The 23,809-nt window shown below is 32.3% G+C and overlaps 2 protein-coding genes across 4 annotated transcripts in view; one reads left to right on the top strand and one right to left on the bottom strand.

Moving 5' to 3' along the window:
- The window catches only part of Ac76E (adenylate cyclase type 2 Ac76E), a 146,206-nt gene that overhangs the window by 59,573 nt on the left and 62,824 nt on the right, over window positions 1-23,809 (top strand). The window lies entirely within an intron of this gene.
- Window positions 5,075-23,809, bottom strand: part of LOC146537940 (uncharacterized) — a 46,511-nt gene continuing 27,776 nt past the window's right edge. For both annotated transcript variants that reach the window (XM_085188076.1, XM_085188075.1), the window contains exons 3-5: window positions 21,041-21,174; window positions 8,587-8,756; window positions 5,075-6,362 (exon numbers count right to left, since the gene is read on the bottom strand). In XM_085188076.1, the coding sequence (XP_085044202.1) occupies window positions 5,786-6,362; window positions 8,587-8,756; window positions 21,041-21,174 (881 nt within the window). In that variant the 3' untranslated portion in view covers window positions 5,075-5,785. The remainder of the gene's footprint in view (window positions 6,363-8,586; window positions 8,757-21,040; window positions 21,175-23,809) is intronic.

Raw genomic sequence — 23,809 nt, forward strand, 5'->3', positions numbered from 1 at the left:
TTTTAAACAGCAATGATCCAGAAGAAGCGGCTGAGAGACTGGTGTCCACTTTGTCCTCCATCATTCAAAATTATACATGCACCAGGCTGTCTTCATGTAGGAAGCGAATTCTAAAACCATGGATAACCCCCGGTTTACTCCGTTGTATTCGAAACCGCGATAAACTTTACAAAAAAACAAAGAAAGAGCCTAATAACGCCATTTCCAAAATAACTTATACACGCTACAAAAATTTCTGTAATAATCTATTAAAGAAAATAAAAACTAATTACGAGAGGAATGAATTTTACAAGGCTAACAAAAATACGAAAAGAACTTGGAATGTTATTAAAAAAATGACGAATCTAACTAATGATAACACTAAGGCTTCAAATAGTCTGTTAAATATTGCTAACAATCCAATTGACGCAGTGAATAACGTAAATGATTATTTTGCAAGTATAGGCGAAAAACTGGCTTCCGGTATTCGTATTAGGGATATTTCAGAGCAATATCTGCCTTTCATGATATCCCAGAGAACGCCGAATTCGATGTTTATTAACTGTACTAATGATTCTGAAATAAAATCTATTATATACGGTCTCAAAAGCCATTGTGCAGTGGGGTGGGATAAAATACCGTCTTCTATCCTTAAAGCTACTGCAGACATTCTTACCCCTTCAATAACTTGGGTTTGTAATCTGTGCCTTTCTCAGGGTAAATTCCCTAGAGTCTTTAAAAAAGCTGTAGTTCACCCAATCCACAAAAAAGGGAGTAAAGATAGTCTTAATAATTACAGACCCATATCTGTGTTGAGCACACTTTCCAAAATTCTCGAAAAACTTATCAATAAAAGACTAGTCTCTTATTTAAATAAATATGATTTGCTTGCGGCTAACCAATATGGCTTTAGAGCTGGTAAATCTACAGAGGATGCAGTCATGAGTTTGGTGGATAACGTAGTACAAAATCTTGACAGCAAAAAGAGGGCTCTTGGTATATTCTTAGATCTTTCAAAAGCCTTCGATACGGTGTCTCTGCCTCTTCTCTTCAAAAAATTGGAAAGTATCGGTATCAGAGGTATTGCCTTAGACCTCTTTAGGAGCTATCTGACTGACAGAACGCAATTCGTTGTTATAAATGGAAATATCAGCGACGATGCAAATCTTTCATATGGAGTACCCCAGGGTAGTGTACTGGGACCCACTCTCTTTTTAATATATATTAATGAGCTCTGTAATTTAGTAATACCCAACTGCAAAATCATCTCATACGCAGACGACACCGCTATGCTTATTTACGGTAGTACTTGGGCTGACACACTTAAGTATAGTGAAAAGGCTTTTTCCATTGTTAGTAGCTGGTTATCACGTAATATGCTAACATTAAATTTAGATAAAACTCAATTTATAACATTTGGTTATAAGCTTTCCTTACCCTCTGAATCGTTCTCCATTACTGCTCATACATGTTCCTATGAATTATATCAAGCCTGTAATTGCTCTAAAATAACCCGATCTCGTTGTATTAAGTATCTTGGTGTCCTTATCGATGAAAGCCTTTCTTGGAAGAACCATATACAAGCTCTAGCTTCTCGTATACGAAAGTTAACATTCATCTTTAAGCAACTTAGATCTAGCGCTAGCTTAGAAGTACTAAAAATGATTTATTACGCCCTTGTGCAATCATTACTAACTTATTGCATACCAGCATGGGGCGGAGCTATCAAAACGACTCTGCTTTCACTTGAAAGAGTCCAAAGATGTGTACTTAAAGTTATACTATCCAAACCTGTTCGTTTCCCAACAGAAGATTTATATAAATCACTAGCGACCCTCTTGCGGCTTCGCTCGCTTTTACTACTGGATTATTTATATAATGTATGTTTGCAAAGCACTTAAGATAATGTGAAAATTAATTAAACCCTAATGCAACCCGCATTTTCGTAGTTTCGTTTTTTCCAATACGTGCAAACGCATCTAAATCTTCGTTGCTATAAAGGCAGGCGGGTTTTTTTTTCGAGCTTGTGGTTAATGCTGAAGAGGGTATTCTGTCCCTGATGAAAAGCAAGCACTACGTGGCTGCCTGTGAAGAAAATTAAATAATATGCATCGGCCGGGAATCGAAACCGGGCCGCCCGCGTGGCAGGCGAGCATTCTACCACTGAACCACCGATGCGTATACGGCATGCGGGCGCGGCGGACGCATGGCGAGTGGCGAGCCGTTTCGCAGCAAGGATTTTTTGATTTTGTAACAACCTCTAAAGTACTTATTACAATGAAAAACAGTAAAAGACAATTTTGTTCTACATTAAATGGCCAACGTAACTAATATACTTATTTATATGCTGAGAGTAAGGGATAAGTAAAACTTGAGTCGTTACAACTGAAGTGTCAACGGCGTGATATGTCAACAATTAAATGCGTTTTTGTCTAAAACTATTCGCAATTTCGAAATTGTGTAAAAAGCTAATTTTATCTTCGTTTAACGTAGAAAATTAATAAAGTATTTTAAAAGATAAGGATTAATACCATTATGGAAAAATATCCCTCACAATAAAAAATATATTGGAATTATTATTTTTAGACAGATCACTACACGTTATTCTTAAAAGATACGAATATGCCGTCGTGGACTTTTTTGTAGATCTTATTAAGAGGAACAATACTCCAGTACATTTTTTTCATGTAGTACTTACCATTATAGCAGCGCATGCGCGAAAGTGTCTCAACGGGTAGGACTTTATACATATTTATCGTATTTATGTTAATTTACATAAGAATGTACAAATAATAAACTATATATAAACCTTCTACGAAAAATACTCGACCTAATGGTGAAAACCACATCGAAATCCGTTGGGTGGTTTAGAAGAAGAAGAGTTAGAAACAACAGACAGACACGAAAAGCGACTTTGTTTTATAAGATATAGGATGTAAGGTGTTAACAGTTCGACAATTGTTTGTTCTTTGCTCTGTTTTACGAAAGCATCGAGCTACCTCCTTTGATGCTCAGTATATGCTCAATAAACCTAGATCTAATAAAATTTGTCAATATATATAATAGAATTGCGTCATAAAGCCTCTTCAAATCGACATCATTATTATCTCAGCCCCACATTATACAATGCTATCAATAAAAAAATAACTATATATCCCTTAAACTCTCACCAATGTAAAATGGAACTCTCAAACTGGTTATTAAATTTAAACTACGACCAAACAGAAGACCTCCTAGCCACCTAAATGCAGTTAATTGTACATATCCTTAACCTTAAGCATACTTATCCAAGCAAGGTTGCATACATACATACATACGTACATACATACATACATACATACGTACATACATACATACATACATACATACATACATACATACATACATACATACATGCATACATACATACATACATACACACACACACAAATGCATACATATACACACACACACACACACATACACACATATAAGCACATATAAACATTACACACATTCTAAATTTACCTAAATATTGTAATTCTTTATTATTATTATTTAATTTTTTATTTTTTTTTATGGTCATGGTTTTTAATTTTTAATTTTTATTTTTCTTATATGTATAATTATGCAACTAAATTTGATCTATCTTTTGAAACGACGCTTATGAGGCGGGCGTTAATAACTGCGACACAGTGTCATACTACTGTAGTTATTACCGTCATAAACTGTTTTTGTTATGAACTACAATTTTTTGAAATAAATAAATTATTATATTATTATTATTATATTATGTAGATCATGTAAGCATAAACTAAAATGAAATTGTCCAATTCTCTTTGCTACTATGAATGTAATAACATTATTAATACGTTTCACAAACAACGTTTATTCGTATAGCATTATCCTCACGTATGCTGAACGTGAGAGGATATTATTAATTAGAGAGGAGGCTGTGAGACAAAGTTATAATAATTGTGAGATCTTATCATACCTACACGATATCTTGTATTGTCTCTGTGATTGCTTATTTTTTTGTTTAATATTTAAAAAAAAGACGGTCAAGTGCGAGTATGCACCTGTTTTGTATGAATTGTACTACAATTACAAGTTAGAAACTTTTTTGAGTTCTTTTCATATTCGTTGAGTTACATCCATACTCGCACGAAAATTATCATTGCTATGAAGAGTTTACATTTTACATAGATATACCTAAATAGTACCTACGTATTACCTCAACTGAATTTTGTGGGTCAAAAATATGAAATAACGCGTCTAGCTGTATATACGACGGTTCCCAGTTGGAGGAATGTTTTATTTTCATTTTTATATCGTTGAGGTGTTGTAATTCTACATGAAATGTGTTAAAAATAGAGCGAAAAGTATGTATCGGAGTGTCTTATTTTCTCTGCTTACTTTTTTGTCTAAGATATACCGTGGACGAGCTCTACCCTGCTAGAAATAAAGTGTGTAGCTAAAAAAAACCCATATAGCAACTTTTGCAATCTATATCTAAGAATAAAATCTGACAAAAATGAAGCTCGTACAATCCTTACAGAAGTATTGTTGAATATATTTTTTAAGAAAATATCCGTTAAATTAAAGTATTCCTGTGATACATGAGACTGAATCGTTGAGAGATGGATGGATAGTCTTACAAAGTACGGAGTACGGAGGAGTACGGAGATGTCCGTACTCGACTGGAATGATTGAACAACTGAGTGAGAGACGATTTAGTGTATGAAAATAATAGTTTTTTTGTATAATATATGTACTAAAACAGAGCTTACACAATAAATAATATTTTGTATTTTTTGACTTCATACGTTAAAGGTCAACAGAATATCGTGCTAAATACTCTATTTTATTTTTTATATCAAGTATAGAGACGTTATGTGTTTAGTAACGACATCTAAATCTTTACTTTACTTTCACTCTAGGAAAAAAAGGAATGAATATATTATCTTGAGTATAGAATTAAACTCAAACTGTAAGTTTTCATTGGCTTGGGCCCTTTATGACATAATAGAGTCTACATATAGCCTATGTACACACATTCATGATTAAATATCCTTAAAGTTAAAGAAAATGCTTCAAAAAGTAAGTTAAACAAATATTTCTCATACAAATTGTTTTATTTCCACCTTAAATACAAACATAATACTAAGAGATAACTTACATCAGTCATTTATAGCTAAAGAATATATCTTACATTGAAATCACAAAATCGTTCAAACCATTGGGAATGTAAACATTAATGGACAAAAAACTGGAGTGATCTAACTCTTCTCGACAGGTCCTCTCTTCTAATTCGCTGGGTGCGAGTGATTTGACAATAATTCATCCCCCGAATAGGAATCGAACCCACAACCGTCGCGTTCACAATCTGGCGTTGTGCCGCTATACCACGACGTCCTAATTTGCGAGAGATATTAATATAAAAAATTCACGCTACTATAGTATAATACATATTCCAATATTCATAAAAACAAACTCTTAAAAGATTGTTTACAATTGGTGTCGTATTCGTTCACAGTAGTCTTCCTGCGAGCCGAATTCTTCTTGAAGAACTAGATATCAAGACTTCTATAACTTGAATAAAATAATGCTTCATGGCTTGACTGTCTTAACAAAGATATGTTTTATATTATTTTATCTGGTTCTCTAATCATTTTAATTATAATATATGGCAGTATATAGCAATCTGTAACTCAGTTAAAATTTGTCCAAAAATTTAAGTCCAAGTAAATTTTATACTTAACAACAAGTTGAATTTTTACCACTCAATTGCTTAGCCATTTTGGTTCAAAATTACAGCATCCCGGTATCACGATTCATGAAATTCCTTTCTCAACGATTCTGGTTCAGTCTTTCCTATATTCACATGTATGGTGATAGCTTCATCAGTCTCCGACTTCAGTATAAAATCATTCCATTGTACTTCAGCTTTCTTACTATAAGTTTCGTTTTCTATTAGAATAGCTGATTTAGTGCACAGAGCTTTACTTTGGAACTCAACCAAAGCACAGTAGTCGCTTTTCTTTGATTCAGACTTGATATCGGCTATGTAACCGAGCTTTCGTCTCATTACTTCTACTTTCACATGGTAATTGTATATACATACTTTGATTATGAATGCACTTTTTTGATATAGTAAGATAATTTTGTATTTAGTTCTACAGCAGGCGGTTTTTTTGAGCTTAGTTTGGAAATTTTCTATAAGAATTTTGATTTTTTGTGAGTAAACTGCTATAATGTTGTGGGTGGATTGAAGGTGGGCGGAGAGTTCTTCGAAGGGTACGGTGCAACAGGTGGACGTGATGGGGCATGTCATTGTGTCGTGCTTGCATTCTTCTTCGTGTTTCGCTCTCATGTTTGCTGATAATAGCTCGGTGCAGCCACGTCTGTAAACAAGTAACATTGTTTTAAATTTCACAAACTAATCAAAAAAAAGACTAAGTCGAGGAACTGAAAGAAATATTGTAAATAAGTAATTTTCTTTTCCCCCGTTTGGTAGATAAAGGCGTTGAGTCACTGAGTTCGTCACTCAACACAAAATGTCTCTTAAATTGTCCGGAAAGTGGATCTTTACGGTAAGATTCGAACCTCGTACGCCGCATTGTTTTAAGTATTGCGCCATGATGCAATACAGACTTAATATTTTATTAACACAAAAACCCTATATATACATATATAAATAATAAAATAATTTAACTAAATAGTTTCAGTTCACGATACAGAGAACTCCATTGAGAATAGCAATCGTGCGGATAGTTTCTAAGGACGTGACAGGTGACCGTTTAAAACACGACTTCGCCCGAGAGACGATCTACTATCAGCTGTTATACTTACCTACATATCTATTATAGTATGTAGGTTATCACGATTTAGTTAAATACAAGTTGGGATGAATTGAATGTTGCTTAGATCCAGGAATAACATTTTATTTCTAGCTTCATGCCGTATCAAGCATATAGTAGGATGACAGAAAGAACGTAGTGTTATGACACTATCGTAATTCCTAATTTTCGCTTTATTTTCGAGATAGTGCGAGTTCCATTACGCTTTGTCTAATTTCCAGAGCAAGGAAACGAAAATTATTTATTCCTCTGAGTGGGAATTGATCCCAAAACCCTCTGTGTCATCAGTGAAACACTTTCCCGCTATACTACGACGACTTTACAGACTAATCGCTGAAATTGTATTTTTTGTTTTTACAGTTTCTTTTTTGTATTTAGAAAAATTTATAAGACTCTACTAAAATTGTCTCTTTTCAACTTTACAACTGAGTCACGTATGTTTAGGTGATTTTAAATAGGCCAATTTATGAATAGGATGTGGATGTTTCAGATTAGATTATTTAAAAAATGTAAAAAGATAAATATGATTAAAATTATCACTGTCTGAAGATCTGTCCGGAGATTTGTGATTTTGTGTAATATTATGTGTAAGTTTAGGTAGTATTTTTTTTACATGAACAATTAAAAAGTACAAAAGACTGTGATCGAAAGCTGCATACTTTTTCATTAATCTTTTGGCCGTTCGTATTTTACTGTTTAGCGGCACAGGGAACTCAGTGATAAAACAATCCATCCCCCACTTTCCACCAAATTTCCGGGACATTGCATGTGGAGTGATATAAGTCAAATAATATTCATGCCCCCAAATGGGGATCGAACCCATTAGTATTACATTACGTTTACAATCAGGCACTGTTCCACTGCGACATGACGGCTCCGTGTGAAATAAAATACCTATAAGTAGATATAGTTGATAATATAAGTATTCCATGAAATCGGATTAGAATCTAAAACTAATTGTTTGAAAAAACCCAACTTCCGCCCCAATACAATGCTATCATTAGTAATGTCAGATTAAAAATTTTCTAATTATTCTTGAAATATTATTACTTTGTAAAAAACCTTATAAAAATAGACTATCGCGTCGTAGTGCAGTAGGACAGCATCTGATGAACGCGATAGTTGTGGATTCAATTCTTACTCGGGGGAATAATTTTGTAGTATTTATATCTTCCCGCCGCACCGTGAGTTCCGCCACCTATCAAGATATTAGTCCAATTTTTTTACAGAGAATGGGGAAAGGAGTGTTTCAACACTTACTTCTTTCTGCCGACCTTGCTATGCGAGAGAAACATAAAGCTATTTTTTTAACTTATAAGAAGCTTTTCATGCGAGACTTTCCAATATCTATCACAGCCTCATTAATTAGATCTAACCAATAAAATTGCTTAACGTTTATAGTTTTTTTACGATGTCACATATTAGTATTAAATGAACTTGCGTCTAACCTAAATTTTGTCCTAGTGGAAGTATAATATTTCTATCGAAATTCATCTAAGGGAACGTTTCTAGTCAACGTTATATATTTTTATGCTATAATTAAAGACATTCTATTATTTATTTTTCGTCCGATTTCAAGACATTGTATGTTAAGTGGCGAAAGCGAAATCTAATATAACACTGTCTTATTAGAGTGAAATAAGAAAAAAAATCTATATTTAGATTCCTCCAAATGACCGACACACCGTCCCACTTCTGAAGTAAGTAGTATTTGTACTCAAGCGCAATAGAAAAATATTAAAAATATACAAAAAATCGCCAAAATTACCTATAGTTTCTACAAGGCAGCATCAGATCGTTGATAAGTCTCTGCAGAGCTAAACACGGTGAAGCCGGCGCCCGTAAGGTGCCTCTGCACCACGCGCAGCGGGACATGCGTCGGGAGCACCGCGAACACCACACCCCGCCGCACCATGGACACACGCAGGGACCTGAGCACTGTAAACAAACAGAAATTAATTAATTATTATTAATAATGATTACAATTAATAAGTAAATGATAAGGTTCCCTTTGTCTACCTGTGAAAAAACCTGTTTTATTTTTAGTTTCACGCTGTATCCTGTAAAAAAGAGCAACGGGGATATTGTGTATTAGGTGGCGGAGCTTAACGCGTTTTGCTATTACGAATTGTCTTCGTCGTGTGTATAAACGTTATCACAAAAAAAATACTTAAAATTGTCATGTATTTCATATATATATTCATATTGTTCACAAAAGCTTTTGATTAAAACCATGTATCCTGCATTTCGTGGAGCAATCACCCAAAGTCCAGTGATAATACATACATAGCTTCAAGCTCAATCCCTTGCGGGGTAGGCAGAGAGGACGGGGCGCCAAACGCTACTATCTCTACATACCTCTTTCGTCTAGTCCATTGTCATCAACCTCTTCATATATCCCCATGCTTTTTACGTGACCTTCCTCCAGTATCTTTGATACTATGTTTTCGCAGGTCTACCGAGGTCTCCCACTACCTCTCTTACCGCTCATAATACATAATACATATTATATTACTTAAATATTTACTACTTTCATGTAGGCTAGTTGACTTGACCCAGTGATGAAATTGAACGTGCAATCATCAATTCAATTATGCTTCAACGACTTTATATAGACACAATTAATTACCGTAAAATCATAATATGAAAGTGTAAATATTAATACGTAATTATTGCATTAAGACCACAATTCGAGCTTAAATCATTTCGCATAGCTGATAATTAGCATTTAATTTAATTTAAATTGTACTCATCTAGAAATTTTCATGAAAATCACGTTATTTAATTATTGTTTATTTGTTATATATGTATTTATTTTATATTTTTTAGCTTCCCATTGTATCCCGCACATATCAGGGTAGTCAGAGGGTACCTAGGATTTACCACAACGACGAAATGAGAATAATTTAAATATGATCATGTCCCCAAATTGAAAGGCATCGAACCCACAACTGTCGCGCTTACGATCAGATATATTTAATTTCTCTTCTGTAGCACAACACTATGTCTGTGAACTTAGCAGAGCATTGTCCAGCAGATCAAAAAAAAAATGGAGTTCTCTTCGCATGCACCTGAGTTCTATAGTTCCTGATAGGTTTTATAAATAGTTCTGTCGTTTTTACCCCTGAAAAAGTTATGTAAAAAAATGATCTGCTAACTTCCCTTAGCAGATCATTTTTTTGCAAATAAAAATCGGGGCGAGATCTGCACTCATAGGGATGAATAAAATAGTTCCTGATAACTTTTAACAATAGTTCTGTTAATTTCACGAAGAAAAAAATTTTTAAACAGAAAAAAAGAACGTTCGTTTCGAAAATAGTTCGAAAGGTAAAGTAATTTTTAAAATTAATAAAATGATACTCAGACGCGAGAACTCTTTATTTTACAATAAAATATAAGTAGTTCTACGATATTTAGCCTGAAAGAAAACCAGAACTCTGAAAAAACTGCCAGCAGAGCATAGTTTAATGTATGAAATATTAAAAAATGTCTATTTTAAGTCTTCATATGTAAAAGTACTAAATATTTTTTTTTGAAAGTGTTCAGACACGGGAACTCTTGGATTTCTAACAGAATATGAGTTATTCTATTATACAAAGCCAATTACAAAACTAGAACTCCTGTAAAAATGCCAGCAGAGCATAGTTGAAGATTGAATTTGTTGAAAAATATCAAATTAACTTGTTGCGAAGAAAAATATTTTTTAAAAATATAAATATCATTCTCAAAAGCGAGAACTCTTTATTTTACTATAGAATATAGGTAGTTCTACGATATTTAGCCTGAATGAAAACCAGAACTCAGAAAAAACTGCCAGCAGAGCATAGTTGATTGTATGAAATGTAGAAAAATGACAATTTTAACTCTACATATGTTAAAGTACTAAATATTTTTTTTTGAAAGCGTTCAGACACGGGAACTCTTGGATTTCTAACAGAATATGAGTTATTCTATTATACAAAGCCAATTACAAAACTAGAACTCCTGTAAAAATGCCAGCAGAGCATAGTTGAAGATTGAATTTGTTGAAAAATATCAAATTAACTTGTTGCGAAGAAAAATATTTTTTAAAAATATAAATATCATTCTCAAAAGCGAGAACTCTTTATTTTACTATAGAATATAGGTAGTTCTACGATATTTAGCCTGAATGAAAACCAGAACTCAGAAAAAACTGCCAGCAGAGCATAGTTGATTGTATGAAATGTAGAAAAATGACAATTTTAACTCTACATATGTTAAAGTACTAAATATTTTTTTTTGAAAGCGTTCAGACACGGGAACTCTTGGATTTCTAACAGAATATGAGTTATTCTATTATACAAAGCCAATTACAAAACTAGAACTCCTGTAAAAATGCCAGCAGAGCATAGTTGAAGATTGAATTTGTTGAAAAATATCAAATTAACTTGTTGCGAAGAAAAATATTTTTTAAAAATATAAATATCATTCTCAAAAGCGAGAACTCTTTATTTTACTATAGAATATAGGTAGTTCTACGATATTTAGCCTGAATGAAAACCAGAACTCTGAAAAAACTGCCAGCAGAGCATAGTTGATTGTATGAAATATTGAAAAATTACCATTTCAACTCTTCATATGTAAAAGTACTAAATAATTTATTTCTGAATGTGCTCAAACACGAGAACTCTTGTATTTCTAACAGAATATGAGTTGTTCTATAATAAAAAGCCAATTACAAAACTATAACTCCTGTAAAAATGCCAGCAGAGCATAGTAGAAAATTCGATTTGTTGAAAAATATCAAATTAACTTGTTGCGAAGAAAAATATTTTTTAAAAATATGAATATCTTGCTCAGAAGCAAGAACTCTTCATTTTTCAACATAATACAGGTAGTTCTACGATATTTAGCCTAAAAGAAAACCAGAACTCTGAAAAAACTGCCAGCAGAGCATAGTTGATTGTATGAAATATTGAAAATGTCCATTTCAACTCTTCATATGTAAAAGTACTAAATAATTTATTTCTGAATGTGCTCAAACACGAGAACTCTTGTATTTCTAACAGAATATGAGTTGTTCTATTATAAAAAGCCAATTACAAAACTATAACTCCTGTAAAAATACCAGCAGAGCATAGTAGAAAATTCGATTTGTTGAAAAATATCAAATTAACTTGTTGCGAAGAAAAATATTTTTTAAAAATATGAATATCTTGCTCAGAAGCAAGAACTCTTCATTTTTCAACATAATACAGGTAGTTCTACGATATTTAGCCTAAAAGAAAACCAGAACTCTGAAAAAACTGCCAGCAGAGCATAGTTGATTGTATGAAATGTAGAAAAATGACAATTTTAACTCTACATATGTTAAAGTACTAAATATTTTTTTTTGAAAGTGTTCAGACACGGGAACTCTTGGATTTCTAACAGAATTTGAGTTATTCTATTATACAAAGCCAATTACAAAACTAGAACTCCTGTAAAAATGCCAGCAGAGCATAGTTGAAGATTGAATTTGTTGAAAAATATCAAATTAATTTGTTGAGATGCAAAAATATTTTTTAAAAATATAAATATCATTCTCAAAAGCGAGAACTCTTTATTTTACTATAGAATATAGGTAGTTCTACGATATTTAGCCTGAATGAAAACCAGAACTCTGAAAAAACTGCCAGCAGAGCATAGTTGATTGTATGAAATGTAGAAAAATGACAATTTTAACTCTACATATGTTAAAGTACTAAATATTTTTTTTTGAAAGTGTTCAGACACGGGAACTCTTGGATTTCTAACAGAATTTGAGTTATTCTATTATACAAAGCCAATTACAAAACTAGAACTCCTGTAAAAATGCCAGCAGAGCATAGTTGAAGATTGAATTTGTTGAAAAATATCAAATTAATTTGTTGAGATGCAAAAATATTTTTTAAAAATATAAATATCATTCTCAAAAGCGAGAACTCTTTATTTTACTATAGAATATAGGTAGTTCTACGATATTTAGCCTGAATGAAAACCAGAACTCTGAAAAAACTGCCAGCAGAGCATAGTTGATTGTATGAAATATTGAAAAATGTCCATTTCAACTCTTCATATGTAAAAGTACTGAATAATTTTCTATTTTAATGTGCTCAGACTCGGGAACTCTTTAATTTCTAACAGAATATGAAAATTTCTATTATAAAAAGCCAATTACAAAACTAGAACTCCTGTAAAAATGCCAGCATAGCATACCTTAATATTCAATTTGTCGAAAAATATCAAGTTAATTTGTAGCGAAGAAAAATATTTTTTAAAAATATTAATATCTTGCTCAGAAGCGAGAACTCTTCATTTTTCAATAGAATATAAGTCTTTCTACGATATTTAGCCTGAAAGAAAACCAGAACTCTGAAAAAACTGCCAGCAGAGCATAGTTGAACATGTGAAATGTAGAAAGATGACAAATTCAACTATTCATATGTACAAGTAGTAAATATTTTTTTCAGAGTTCTGTATTTGTTGCAGGCTAAATATCATAGAACTATTTGTATTCTATTGAAAAATGAAGACTTCTCGCTTCTGAGCACGATTTTAATATTTTAAAAAAATATTTCTGCGTTTCAGATAAGAAATTTGATATTTTTCAACAAATTGAATATTCAGGTATGCTCTGCTGGCATTTTTACAGGAGTTCTTGTTTAATTGTTGGCTTTTTATAATAGAACTACTCATATTCTAGTAGAAATCAAAGAGTTCCCGAGTCTGAGCACATTAAAATAGAAAATTATTCAGTACTTTTACGTACGAAGAGTTGAAATGGACATTTTTCAATATTTCATACAATCAACTATGCTCTGCTGGCAGTTTTTTCAGAGTTCTAGTTTTCTTTCAGGCTAAATATCATAGAACTACTTATATTCTATTGAAAAATGAAAAGTTCTCGCTTCTGAGCTAGATATTAATATTTTTAAAACATATTTTTCGTCGCAACATGTTAATTTGATATTTTTCAAGAAATCCAATTTTCAACTATGCTCTGCTGGCATTTTTACAGGAGTTCTAGTTTTGTAATTGGTTTTTTATAATAGAACAACTCATATTCTTTTAGAAATACAAGAGTTCTCGTGTTTGAGCACATTCAGAAATAAATTATTTAGTACTTTTACATATGAAGAGTTGAAATGGACATTTTTCAATATTTCATACAATCAACTATGCTCTGCTGGCAGTTTTTTCAGAGTTCTGGTTTTCATTCAGGCTAAATATCGTAGAACTACCTATATTCTATAGTAAAATAAAGAGTTCTCGCTTTTGAGAATGATATTTATATTTTTAAAAAATATTTTTGCATCTCAACAAATTAATTTGATATTTTTCAACAAATTCAATCTTCAACTATGCTCTGCTGGCATTTTTACAGGAGTTCTAGTTTTGTAATTGGCTTTGTATAATAGAATAACTCAAATTCTGTTAGAAATCCAAGAGTTCCCGTGTCTGAACACTTTCAAAAAAAAATATTTAGTACTTTAACATATGTAGAGTTAAAATTGTCATTTTTCTACATTTCATACAATCAACTATGCTCTGCTGGCAGTTTTTTCAGAGTTCTGGTTTTCTTTTAGGCTAAATATCGTAGAACTACCTGTATTATGTTGAAAAATGAAGAGTTCTTGCTTCTGAGCAAGATATTCATATTTTTAAAAAATATTTTTCTTCGCAACAAGTTAATTTGATATTTTTCAACAAATCGAATTTTCTACTATGCTCTGCTGGTATTTTTACAGGAGTTATAGTTTTGTAATTGGCTTTTTATAATAGAACAACTCATATTCTGTTAGAAATACAAGAGTTCTCGTGTTTGAGCACATTCAGAAATAAATTATTTAGTACTTTTACATATGAAGAGTTGAAATGGACATTTTCAATATTTCATACAATCAACTATGCTCTGCTGGCAGTTTTTTCAGAGTTCTGGTTTTCTTTTAGGCTAAATATCGTAGAACTACCTGTATTATGTTAAAAAATGAAGAGTTCTTGCTTCTGAGCAAGATATTCATATTTTTAAAAAATATTTTTCTTCGCAACAAGTTAATTTGATATTTTTCAACAAATCGAATTTTCTACTATGCTCTGCTGGCATTTTTACAGGAGTTATAGTTTTGTAATTGGCTTTTTATTATAGAACAACTCATATTCTGTTAGAAATACAAGAGTTCTCGTGTTTGAGCACATTCAGAAATAAATTATTTAGTACTTTTACATATGAAGAGTTGAAATGGACATTTTCAATATTTCATACAATCAACTATGCTCTGCTGGCAGTTTTTTCAGAGTTCTGGTTTTCTTTTAGGCTAAATATCGTAGAACTACCTGTATTATGTTGAAAAATGAAGAGTTCTTGCTTCTGAGCAAGATATTCATATTTTTAAAAAATATTTTTCTTCGCAACAAGTTAATTTGATATTTTTCAACAAATCGAATTTTCTACTATGCTCTGCTGGCATTTTTACAGGAGTTATAGTTTTGTAATTGGCTTTTTATTATAGAACAACTCATATTCTGTTAGAAATACAAGAGTTCTCGTGTTTGAGCACATTCAGAAATAAATTATTTAGTACTTTTACATATGAAGAGTTGAAATGGTAATTTTTCAATATTTCATACAATCAACTATGCTCTGCTGGCAGTTTTTTCAGAGTTCTGGTTTTCTTTTAGGCTAAATATCGTAGAACTACCTGTATTATGTTGAAAAGTGAAGAGTTCTTGCTTCTGAGCAAGATATTCATATTTTTAAAAAATATTTTTCTTCGCAACAAGTTAATTTGATATTTTTCAACAAATCGAATTTTCTACTATGCTCTGCTGGCATTTTTACAGGAGTTATAGTTTTGTAATTGGCTTTTTATTATAGAACAACTCATATTCTGTTAGAAATACAAGAGTTCTCGTGTTTGAGCACATTCAGAAATAAATTATTTAGTACTTTTACATATGAAGAGTTGAAATGGACATTTTTCAATATTTCATACAATCAACTATGCTCTGCTGGCAGTTTTTTCAGAGTTCTGGTTTTCTTTTAGGCTAAATATCGTAGAACTACCTGTATTATGTTGAAAAATGAAGAGTTCTCGCTTCTGAGCAAGATATTAATATTTTTAAAAAATATTTTTGCATCTCAACAAATTAATTTGATATTTTTCAACAAATTCAATCTTCAACTATGCTCTGCTGGCATTTTTACAGGAGTTTTAGTTTTGTAATTGACTTTGTATAATAGAATAACTCATATTCTGTTAGAAATCCAAGAGTTCCCGTGTCTGAACGCTTTCAAAAAAAAATATTTAGTACTTTAACATATGTAGAGTTAAAATTGTCATTTTTCTACATTTCATACAATCAACTATGCTCTGCTGGCAGTTTTTTTTGAGTTCTGGTTTTTATTCAGGCTAAATATCGTAGAACTACCTATATTCTATAGTAAAATAAAGAGTTCTCGCTTTTGAGAATGATATTAATATTTTTAAAAAATATTTTTCGTCGCAACAAGTTAATTTGATATTTTTCAACAAATTCAATCTTCAACTATGCTCTGCTGGCATTTTTACAGGAGTTCTAGTTTTGTAATTGGCTTTGTATAATAGAACAACTCATATTCTGTTAGAAATACAAGAGTTCTCGTGTTTGAGCACATTCAGAAATAAATTATTTAGTACTTTTACATATGAAGAGTTGAAATGGACATTTTTCAATATTTCATACAATCAACTATGCTCTGCTGGCAGTTTTTTCAGAGTTCTGGTTTTCTTTCAGGCTAAATATCGTAGAACTACTTATATTTTATTGTAAAATAAAGAGTTCTTGCGTCTGAGTATCATTTTATTAATTTTAAAAATTACTTTACCTTTCGAACTATTTTCGAAACGAACGTTCTTTTTTTCTGTTTAAAAATTTTTTTCTTCGTGAAATTAACAGAACTATTATTAAAAATTATCAGGAACTATTTTATTCATCCCTATGAGTGCAGATCTCGCCCCGATTTTTATTTGCAAAAAAATGATCTGCTAAGGGAAGTTAGCAGATCATTTTTTTACATAACTTTTTCAGGGGTAAAAACGACAGAACTATTTATAAAACCTATCAGGAACTATAGAACTCAGGTGCATGCGAAGAGAACTCCATTTTTTTTTGATCTGCTGGACAATGCTCTGCTAAGTTCACAGACATCACAACACTGACCTAATTTTAAAAGTTTATTTTAATAATAATAATACATACGTTGACAAAATTATTATTTCCGTTTATTACTCTTTGAAACTTAATAAACGCCAAGGTGTGTGCAATATTTCAACTTCGAATAACTTAATAACTTTACGCCGCAATATTAACGGCAGTTAGGACTTGTATGAAATGAATTTGAACTTGTACGTAATATCGAGCTTTTTATAATTTAAAGTAGAGAAATTAGTGATAGGTTTCTTTCCTGTAGTGTGCTAAGAATAGTAATATTAGTTAAATGGATAAGGAAAGTTTTTATTGTTTCTCGTTACCCCAAATATGGAACAGGTAAGATGTTGGGTTGAAAAGACCTAACCAAGTGTTAAAACGCTCCGTTTGCCATTTTCCGTTCAAATATTCTTCAGTGGCGGACTCCAACGCCGCGCTCTGTCTCGCTTTCTGATTGGTTACAGCATAATTTTTGACTCCATTCATTTAGAGCGGAGAACAGAATAACGTAACAGTATTTACTATTTTTCAAAATATTTTTTATTCGACAGTAACATCGATGGTGTTTTATTTCTACTCAAGGGGATGAATTTGAATCAATAAGGCATGCAAAGTTCGGAGCTAAGTTCCGCCACACTCTATAAACAACAAAAATTTAATATTTTTCAGAAATAACAAAATATTGTTTGTTAAGCTTGCTATTTTTATTTTAACTTATAGAGTTTCGATAAACAAATAATAATATTTATGGATTCAAGTAACGTGCTTATTCCAGACGCATCGTCTCCATTATCATACATAATTTAACTTCAGGAAGTTCGACGGCTTCATAATAATGACAAAAATTACTAACATTAACCATATTTTATTATTTAAAAATTATTTTATTACGTTATTTATAGAAGTATCAAATTATTTTTTAAATTGATTTAAAAGGTATTTAAAACAAAATTATGATTTTTAAAATGTATGAAGGCTATAGTGGCTCAGCGGCAACACAACTAATTGTAATCGCGATAATTTATATTTTAATAAGTAATAATTCATACCCCGAGTTTGATCGAACCCGCAACCGTCGTGCTTAGAGTCACACTCTTGTGCCACTTCGTTACGGCTGGCCTCGCTACTACCTATTATTATTATATTTTATTAATATTTTAATTATGTCGTTTTTGTCACCAGTGCTCTTTTCGCGGCTGTGCATTTTAAATGATACAAAAAGACATCGCATAAATCGAATATAAAAATAAAACATTTTTATTGCGGAAATTGCTTAACATATTTTTTTTTATTGTGTGCATTGGGTATTTATTGATATTTAAATTAATAAATAGCATTTATAAATAACTTTCATATAAAAACTTAAACAGTTAGTAAGATTTATCGAAGGTCGTGGGTTTGTTCCAGTTTTATTCATAAAAAAATGATGGTAAAACATTTATATGGACTGTATTTAACCTATACATGAAATTATTAAGATTAATTAAACCATTCTTTCATATAAGGAGGCCATCATGGCGCAATAGAATAGCTTTTAAATGGGAACGGTGATTGCATCTCAGAATTTTTGGAAGCATTGTGTGTTGAGTGACGGAACTCAACTCCAGAATTTTGCTTTGGTGCCAAAGCGAAAAAATAAAAAAATCCTGAAATTCTCCTGAAATTTTAAAATTTTCACTTAATTATTCTACATTTAGACAACTAATTTTTTTTCTAAAAAACGTATAAATAGCATTGTGATCTGTCCAAGTCCCCTTCAATTATTCTAAAAAGTACAAATGATACTCGCAAGTTCTTTAACAGACGTAGGCCATATTTTACATAATAGAAATATGTCACATATAAAATGCATCACAACGTATGTATTTGTATATTATATGTGTGAACTAGCCGTCATCAGCAACTTTGTTTTCGTTAATTTTAAGACGTAAAACGGAAAATCCCGTCTATTTACCGTTCCTGTAGGAATTTCTAGAAAACTTGTTTTAGTGCTCCCCTATACTCCCTAACCTACCTTATATACAAGCGACATTCAACTTTCTAGTCACTAGTAACGGAAGAGTTTTATATACATACTAGCGACCCCCTTGCGGCTTCGCCCGCTTTTACTACTGGATTATTCATGTAATGTATGTTTGCAAAGCACTTAAGATAATGTGAAAATTAATTAAACTCTAATGCAACCCGCATTTTCGTAGTTTCAATAAGGATTTTCCAATTGTTTTACTCGGCAAGGATTATTTAGTAGGTACCGTAATTTTAAATCTGTGCTACTAATCTTTTCAAGTACTTATTAAAATATATTTAAATGACTATTTTTAGATAGTTAAATGACTATTTATAAACGGAAGAAATTATAAACAAAAGCCTACCTACTAATAACAACTACAAAAAATATGAAACCAAATATATCCCGCTGAAATAATACTTTCAACTCCAATTATCCAATACGTGCAAACGCATCTAAATCTTCGTTGCTATGCCTCTATAGCGGGCGGGTTTTTTTTTCGAGCTTGTGGTTAATGCTGAAGAGGGTATTCTGTCCCTGATGAAAAGCAAGCACTACGTGGCTGCCTGTGAGGAAAATTAAATAGAATGCATTGGCCGGGAATCGAACCCGGGCTGCCCGCGTGGCAGGCGAGCATTCTACCACTGAACCACCGATAACTGCTCATGACGCGATTGTATAAGCAAAACGTCGTGGGGCGCGTTTCGCAGCAAGGATGTTTTGATATTGTAACAACTTCTAAAGTACTTATTCAAATGAAAAAACAGTAAAAGACAGTTTTGATCTACATTAAATGGCCAACGTAACTAATATACTTATTTATATGCTGAGAGTAAGGAATGAGTGAAACATAGCTAATGTGTCAACGGCGGGATGTGTCAACAATTAAATGCGTTTTTCTCTAAAACTATTCGCAATTTCGAAATAGTGTAAAAAGCAAATTTTATCTTCGTTTAACGTAGAAAATTAATAAAGTATTTTAAAGGATAAGGATTAATACCATTATGGAAAAATATCCCTCACAATAAAAAATATATTGAAATTACTATTTTTAGACAGAAATATGATCACTACACGTTATCCTTAAAAGATAAAAATATGCTCTCGCGGACTTTTTTGTAGATCTTATTAAGAGGAACAATACTCCAGTACATTATTTTCATGTAGTACTTACCATTAATGCAGCGCATGCGCGAAAGTGTCTCAACGGGTAGGACTTTAGACACATTTATCATATTTATGTTAATTTACATAGGAATGTACATATAATAAACTATATATAAACCTTCCCTGAGAAATACTCGACCTAATGGTGAAAACCGCATAAAAATCCGTTGGGTGGTTTAGAAGAAGAAGAGTTAGAAAGTTCAGACAGACACGAAAAGCGACTTTGTTTTATAAGATATAGGATACTCATATATTGACTTAAATGTTAAATTAGATTTATATTTATTTATTTTTAACATACTTCCGCTTGCATTTTTCGTAGAATTCTGCGGGCATTGCATGTTGAGTGGCGGGACTCAAAACCGCCTTTTGTCCTCATTACCAGAGCAAGGAAATGAAAATATTAAATATATAATTTACTCGAGTAATCGAACCCACAACCTGTCGCGTTTCAAGTGGCACGGTTGTGCCCCTGCATGGAAATATATCAAGATTTATATGTACTTATGTAAAAGTTGTTACAAATCTCACAATAGCTGACAAACGTATAAAACGCCTCATTTGCATTGACTATTTGATTTAACTACTGTTTTACGTAAACATAAATGCTTTTATGAATAGTTTGATATTTTATGACGCTTGATTGTTATTGTCATTTGATTTACATATATACCTTTATACACGCGTTGATTATTTAATTGTAAATTCTATATCTAGAGCCTTTTCATGAATTATATATTCACAGTACTGTATTCTGTTCTTTATAACATATTTTTTTTATTTATACCAATAGTTTTTTAGCTTTATAAGCTAGGCAGAGAACCTAGAGATAAGACACTCCTGTTTTTCAAATAACTTTTATAAAACTAATATTTACCTGTAAAGGTTCCAAGCAAATGCTGCATTCTGAAAACCTAGACAGTACTTCATCGCAGTTTGGACAGGAACATTGAGCAGAGTGAGCCTCTGCGGGTGTCTCTAATGGTGGCTCTACTATTGGTAGAGATTTATCTGTAATAAAATTGTTTTGATTAGTTTTTGCTGTAAATTTTTATTTTTGTCGATGTTTTTTGGCGAGTCGATGGAGAATGGAGTAATTCAACTCTATTTTTTCTATGCCTCTACTTATCCTTATTATGTGGAGTGGAGTGAAACCTAGTGGTTTCACAACAATCCCATATTATTACGGCCCAAATTTCGAGTTATTGAATGTTTAGTGACGGAACTCAGCACCGCGTTTAATCTTTTTACTTGAGTCAAGGTCTAGCGTCTAGTAAAAAAATATATGTTTTATTATTAACAATAACAACATTTAAAATTCCCCGGAACGGGATTTTTATTGTGTTAATATTATGACGTTGTTACATACTCGTTTATTGGAAAACGATAAAGTAATCTATTTTAATTTTTTAATTTGTACAAGTACATGTATAAGGAAAATTTATTTTACAAAAAGTTCTACATTCTTTATTACAAACACAAACAAAATATTCCAGTACCTTTTTTATTGTAAAAAATCCTTGAATCAAGATTGTTGTGAAGACTTTCTTATTCTTATTCTATATTTTAAACGTCATAAGTAAAAATAATTAATATATTTAATTTCAATTGCGATGATCAAGCCTATTTACGGTCTTTGAGTTAGTCCATTTGAGTAATAGAGTTTCTTAACTCTAGATTCCTAGGTCTCTCTGGTTAACCTCCTTACCCTAAATAGTGTATTTAGACGAAGCGAAGTATTTAGACGAAGAGAAACGGTGCGCTTAACTCAACCGCGCGTTGTAGCCACTAAATTATCGCTAAAAGAACCAAAAAGATAAGGTCAGTCACATATCACTGTAAATTCCCCCTACATTTTAAAGATATCTAAAAAAATAATAAATCAAAAACAAAGTTCAATGTCGAAACAGTCGGTGGTTTGCTACTCGCTTACTGCCTACAACTCGAATTACGATTGTGACATAACTGTGAAAGGTTTCGAGGTTAGTATAACCTGTTTCATAGAGCTGAGTTACGTAGAGATGCATCTTAATGTACGATATTTGTTAAGACGACAAATATATATTCTTTGAGTTTCTTTTCCGCAGAGGGAACCAAGTGTTAAGATGGTCCGTTAGATGGGACAATGCGTGTTGAGTGGCGGAACTCAACGCCGCGCTACGTTCAGAGCAAAGAAATGAAAATAATTTAAATATATTCATTACCCAGTGAAGATAGTATCCAAAGCTTTCATGGTTGCAGTCATACGTTGTCTCATTGCAAATACGGCCTTTAATATACTATGTTCATTTATTATAAACTTAGCAGCCCCAGCGCGGCTTCACCCGCTTACTATACGAATTTAATATTATTTGATTGTATTCGTGTAAAATTAGTCAATGAATTTATACACACTGTAACGCACTTAATAAATAGGGATTTTAATCTTTTGGGATTTCCTTCGGTTGTGCTAGACAAATGTCTGGTTACGGTCTGTGCACGAAAAACTCAGGTTTACTCGCGTAAATCCCGTAACCAGAGCGAGAAAATGAAATTATTAAATAATCCATTACTTTGAATGGGAATGCAACCCACAACCTGCTGCGTTTTTTAGTTATACGCTTAAGCTGCTGCGCCACGACTGGCCTCACAGTAAAGATTTATAAAACACATACGTTTTAAAATAATGTAAATGCAAACAAACAGTTACAGATTCAATATTTATAATTAAAGTCGAGGACCTCATTATTTTCCTTATCTTTTTGATAATACTAGTGGCGGTAGATAGCTTTGTTTTTATAATGCTATGTCCATTTACGTGCATTTGCACTCAAATACGTCCCTGGTGATAATACACTCCGAACCCTACTCTCCATCCAGTTATGCGTGGATGGCGTAACTAAATACCGCGCTTCGTCTTATTATCTGAGCGACAATAATTATCCATCCCTCGAGTGGGAATCGAGCCCGAAACTAGAGATAATATATTGTCAAGACCCCCGTTCCCCGACGTGAATTCGAGATATTGCGTATTTAGTGGCGGAACTCAACGCCGCGCTTTGTACTAAAGAAAGGAGAAATGGAAAATTCTTGCTTCAAGTGGAGATTCACACGTTTTTCTTCTGTGATACGATTACCTCTACTTTTATAGTAAAGTTATGATATGTAATAAAAAAACGGCCAAGTACGAGTCAAACTCGTATGGTTCCGTTCTATCTTCTATATATTTACGAGTATAAAATCGAAAGGTCACTCACTCATCACGAAATCTCACAAACTACAAGTGCTAGGAATCTCAAATTTTGCATAGGAGTCACTTATAGGACGTAGGTGCTCGCTAAGACGGGAATTTGCAATATTCGATTTCTAAGGGGTTGTTTTTGGGGTCGAAAGTTTGTATGGAACTTCGTTACTACAAATGCTAGAAGTCACAAATTTTGCATAGACGTCACTAGGACGTAGCCATGGAGACAGAAATTAATAATAACATAGTTCACGCGGGTGAAACCGCGAGCGGGCCGCTAGTCTATATATATAAAAGGACTTGTCCTCACTGACTGAGGTAAGACGCACGCACAGCCGTAACCGCTGTGCGTAGAAACGTTAAATTTGGACAAAAGTTTGCTTTCGTAATCTGGACATCCACTAAGAAGGGATTTTGTAAAAT

Source organism: Heliconius melpomene, chromosome 7 (genome assembly GCF_056956725.1).
Source record: "Heliconius melpomene rosina isolate 202511_hmr_F chromosome 7, ASM5695672v1, whole genome shotgun sequence".
In the NCBI taxonomy this organism is placed as follows: Eukaryota; Metazoa; Arthropoda; class Insecta; order Lepidoptera; family Nymphalidae; genus Heliconius; species Heliconius melpomene.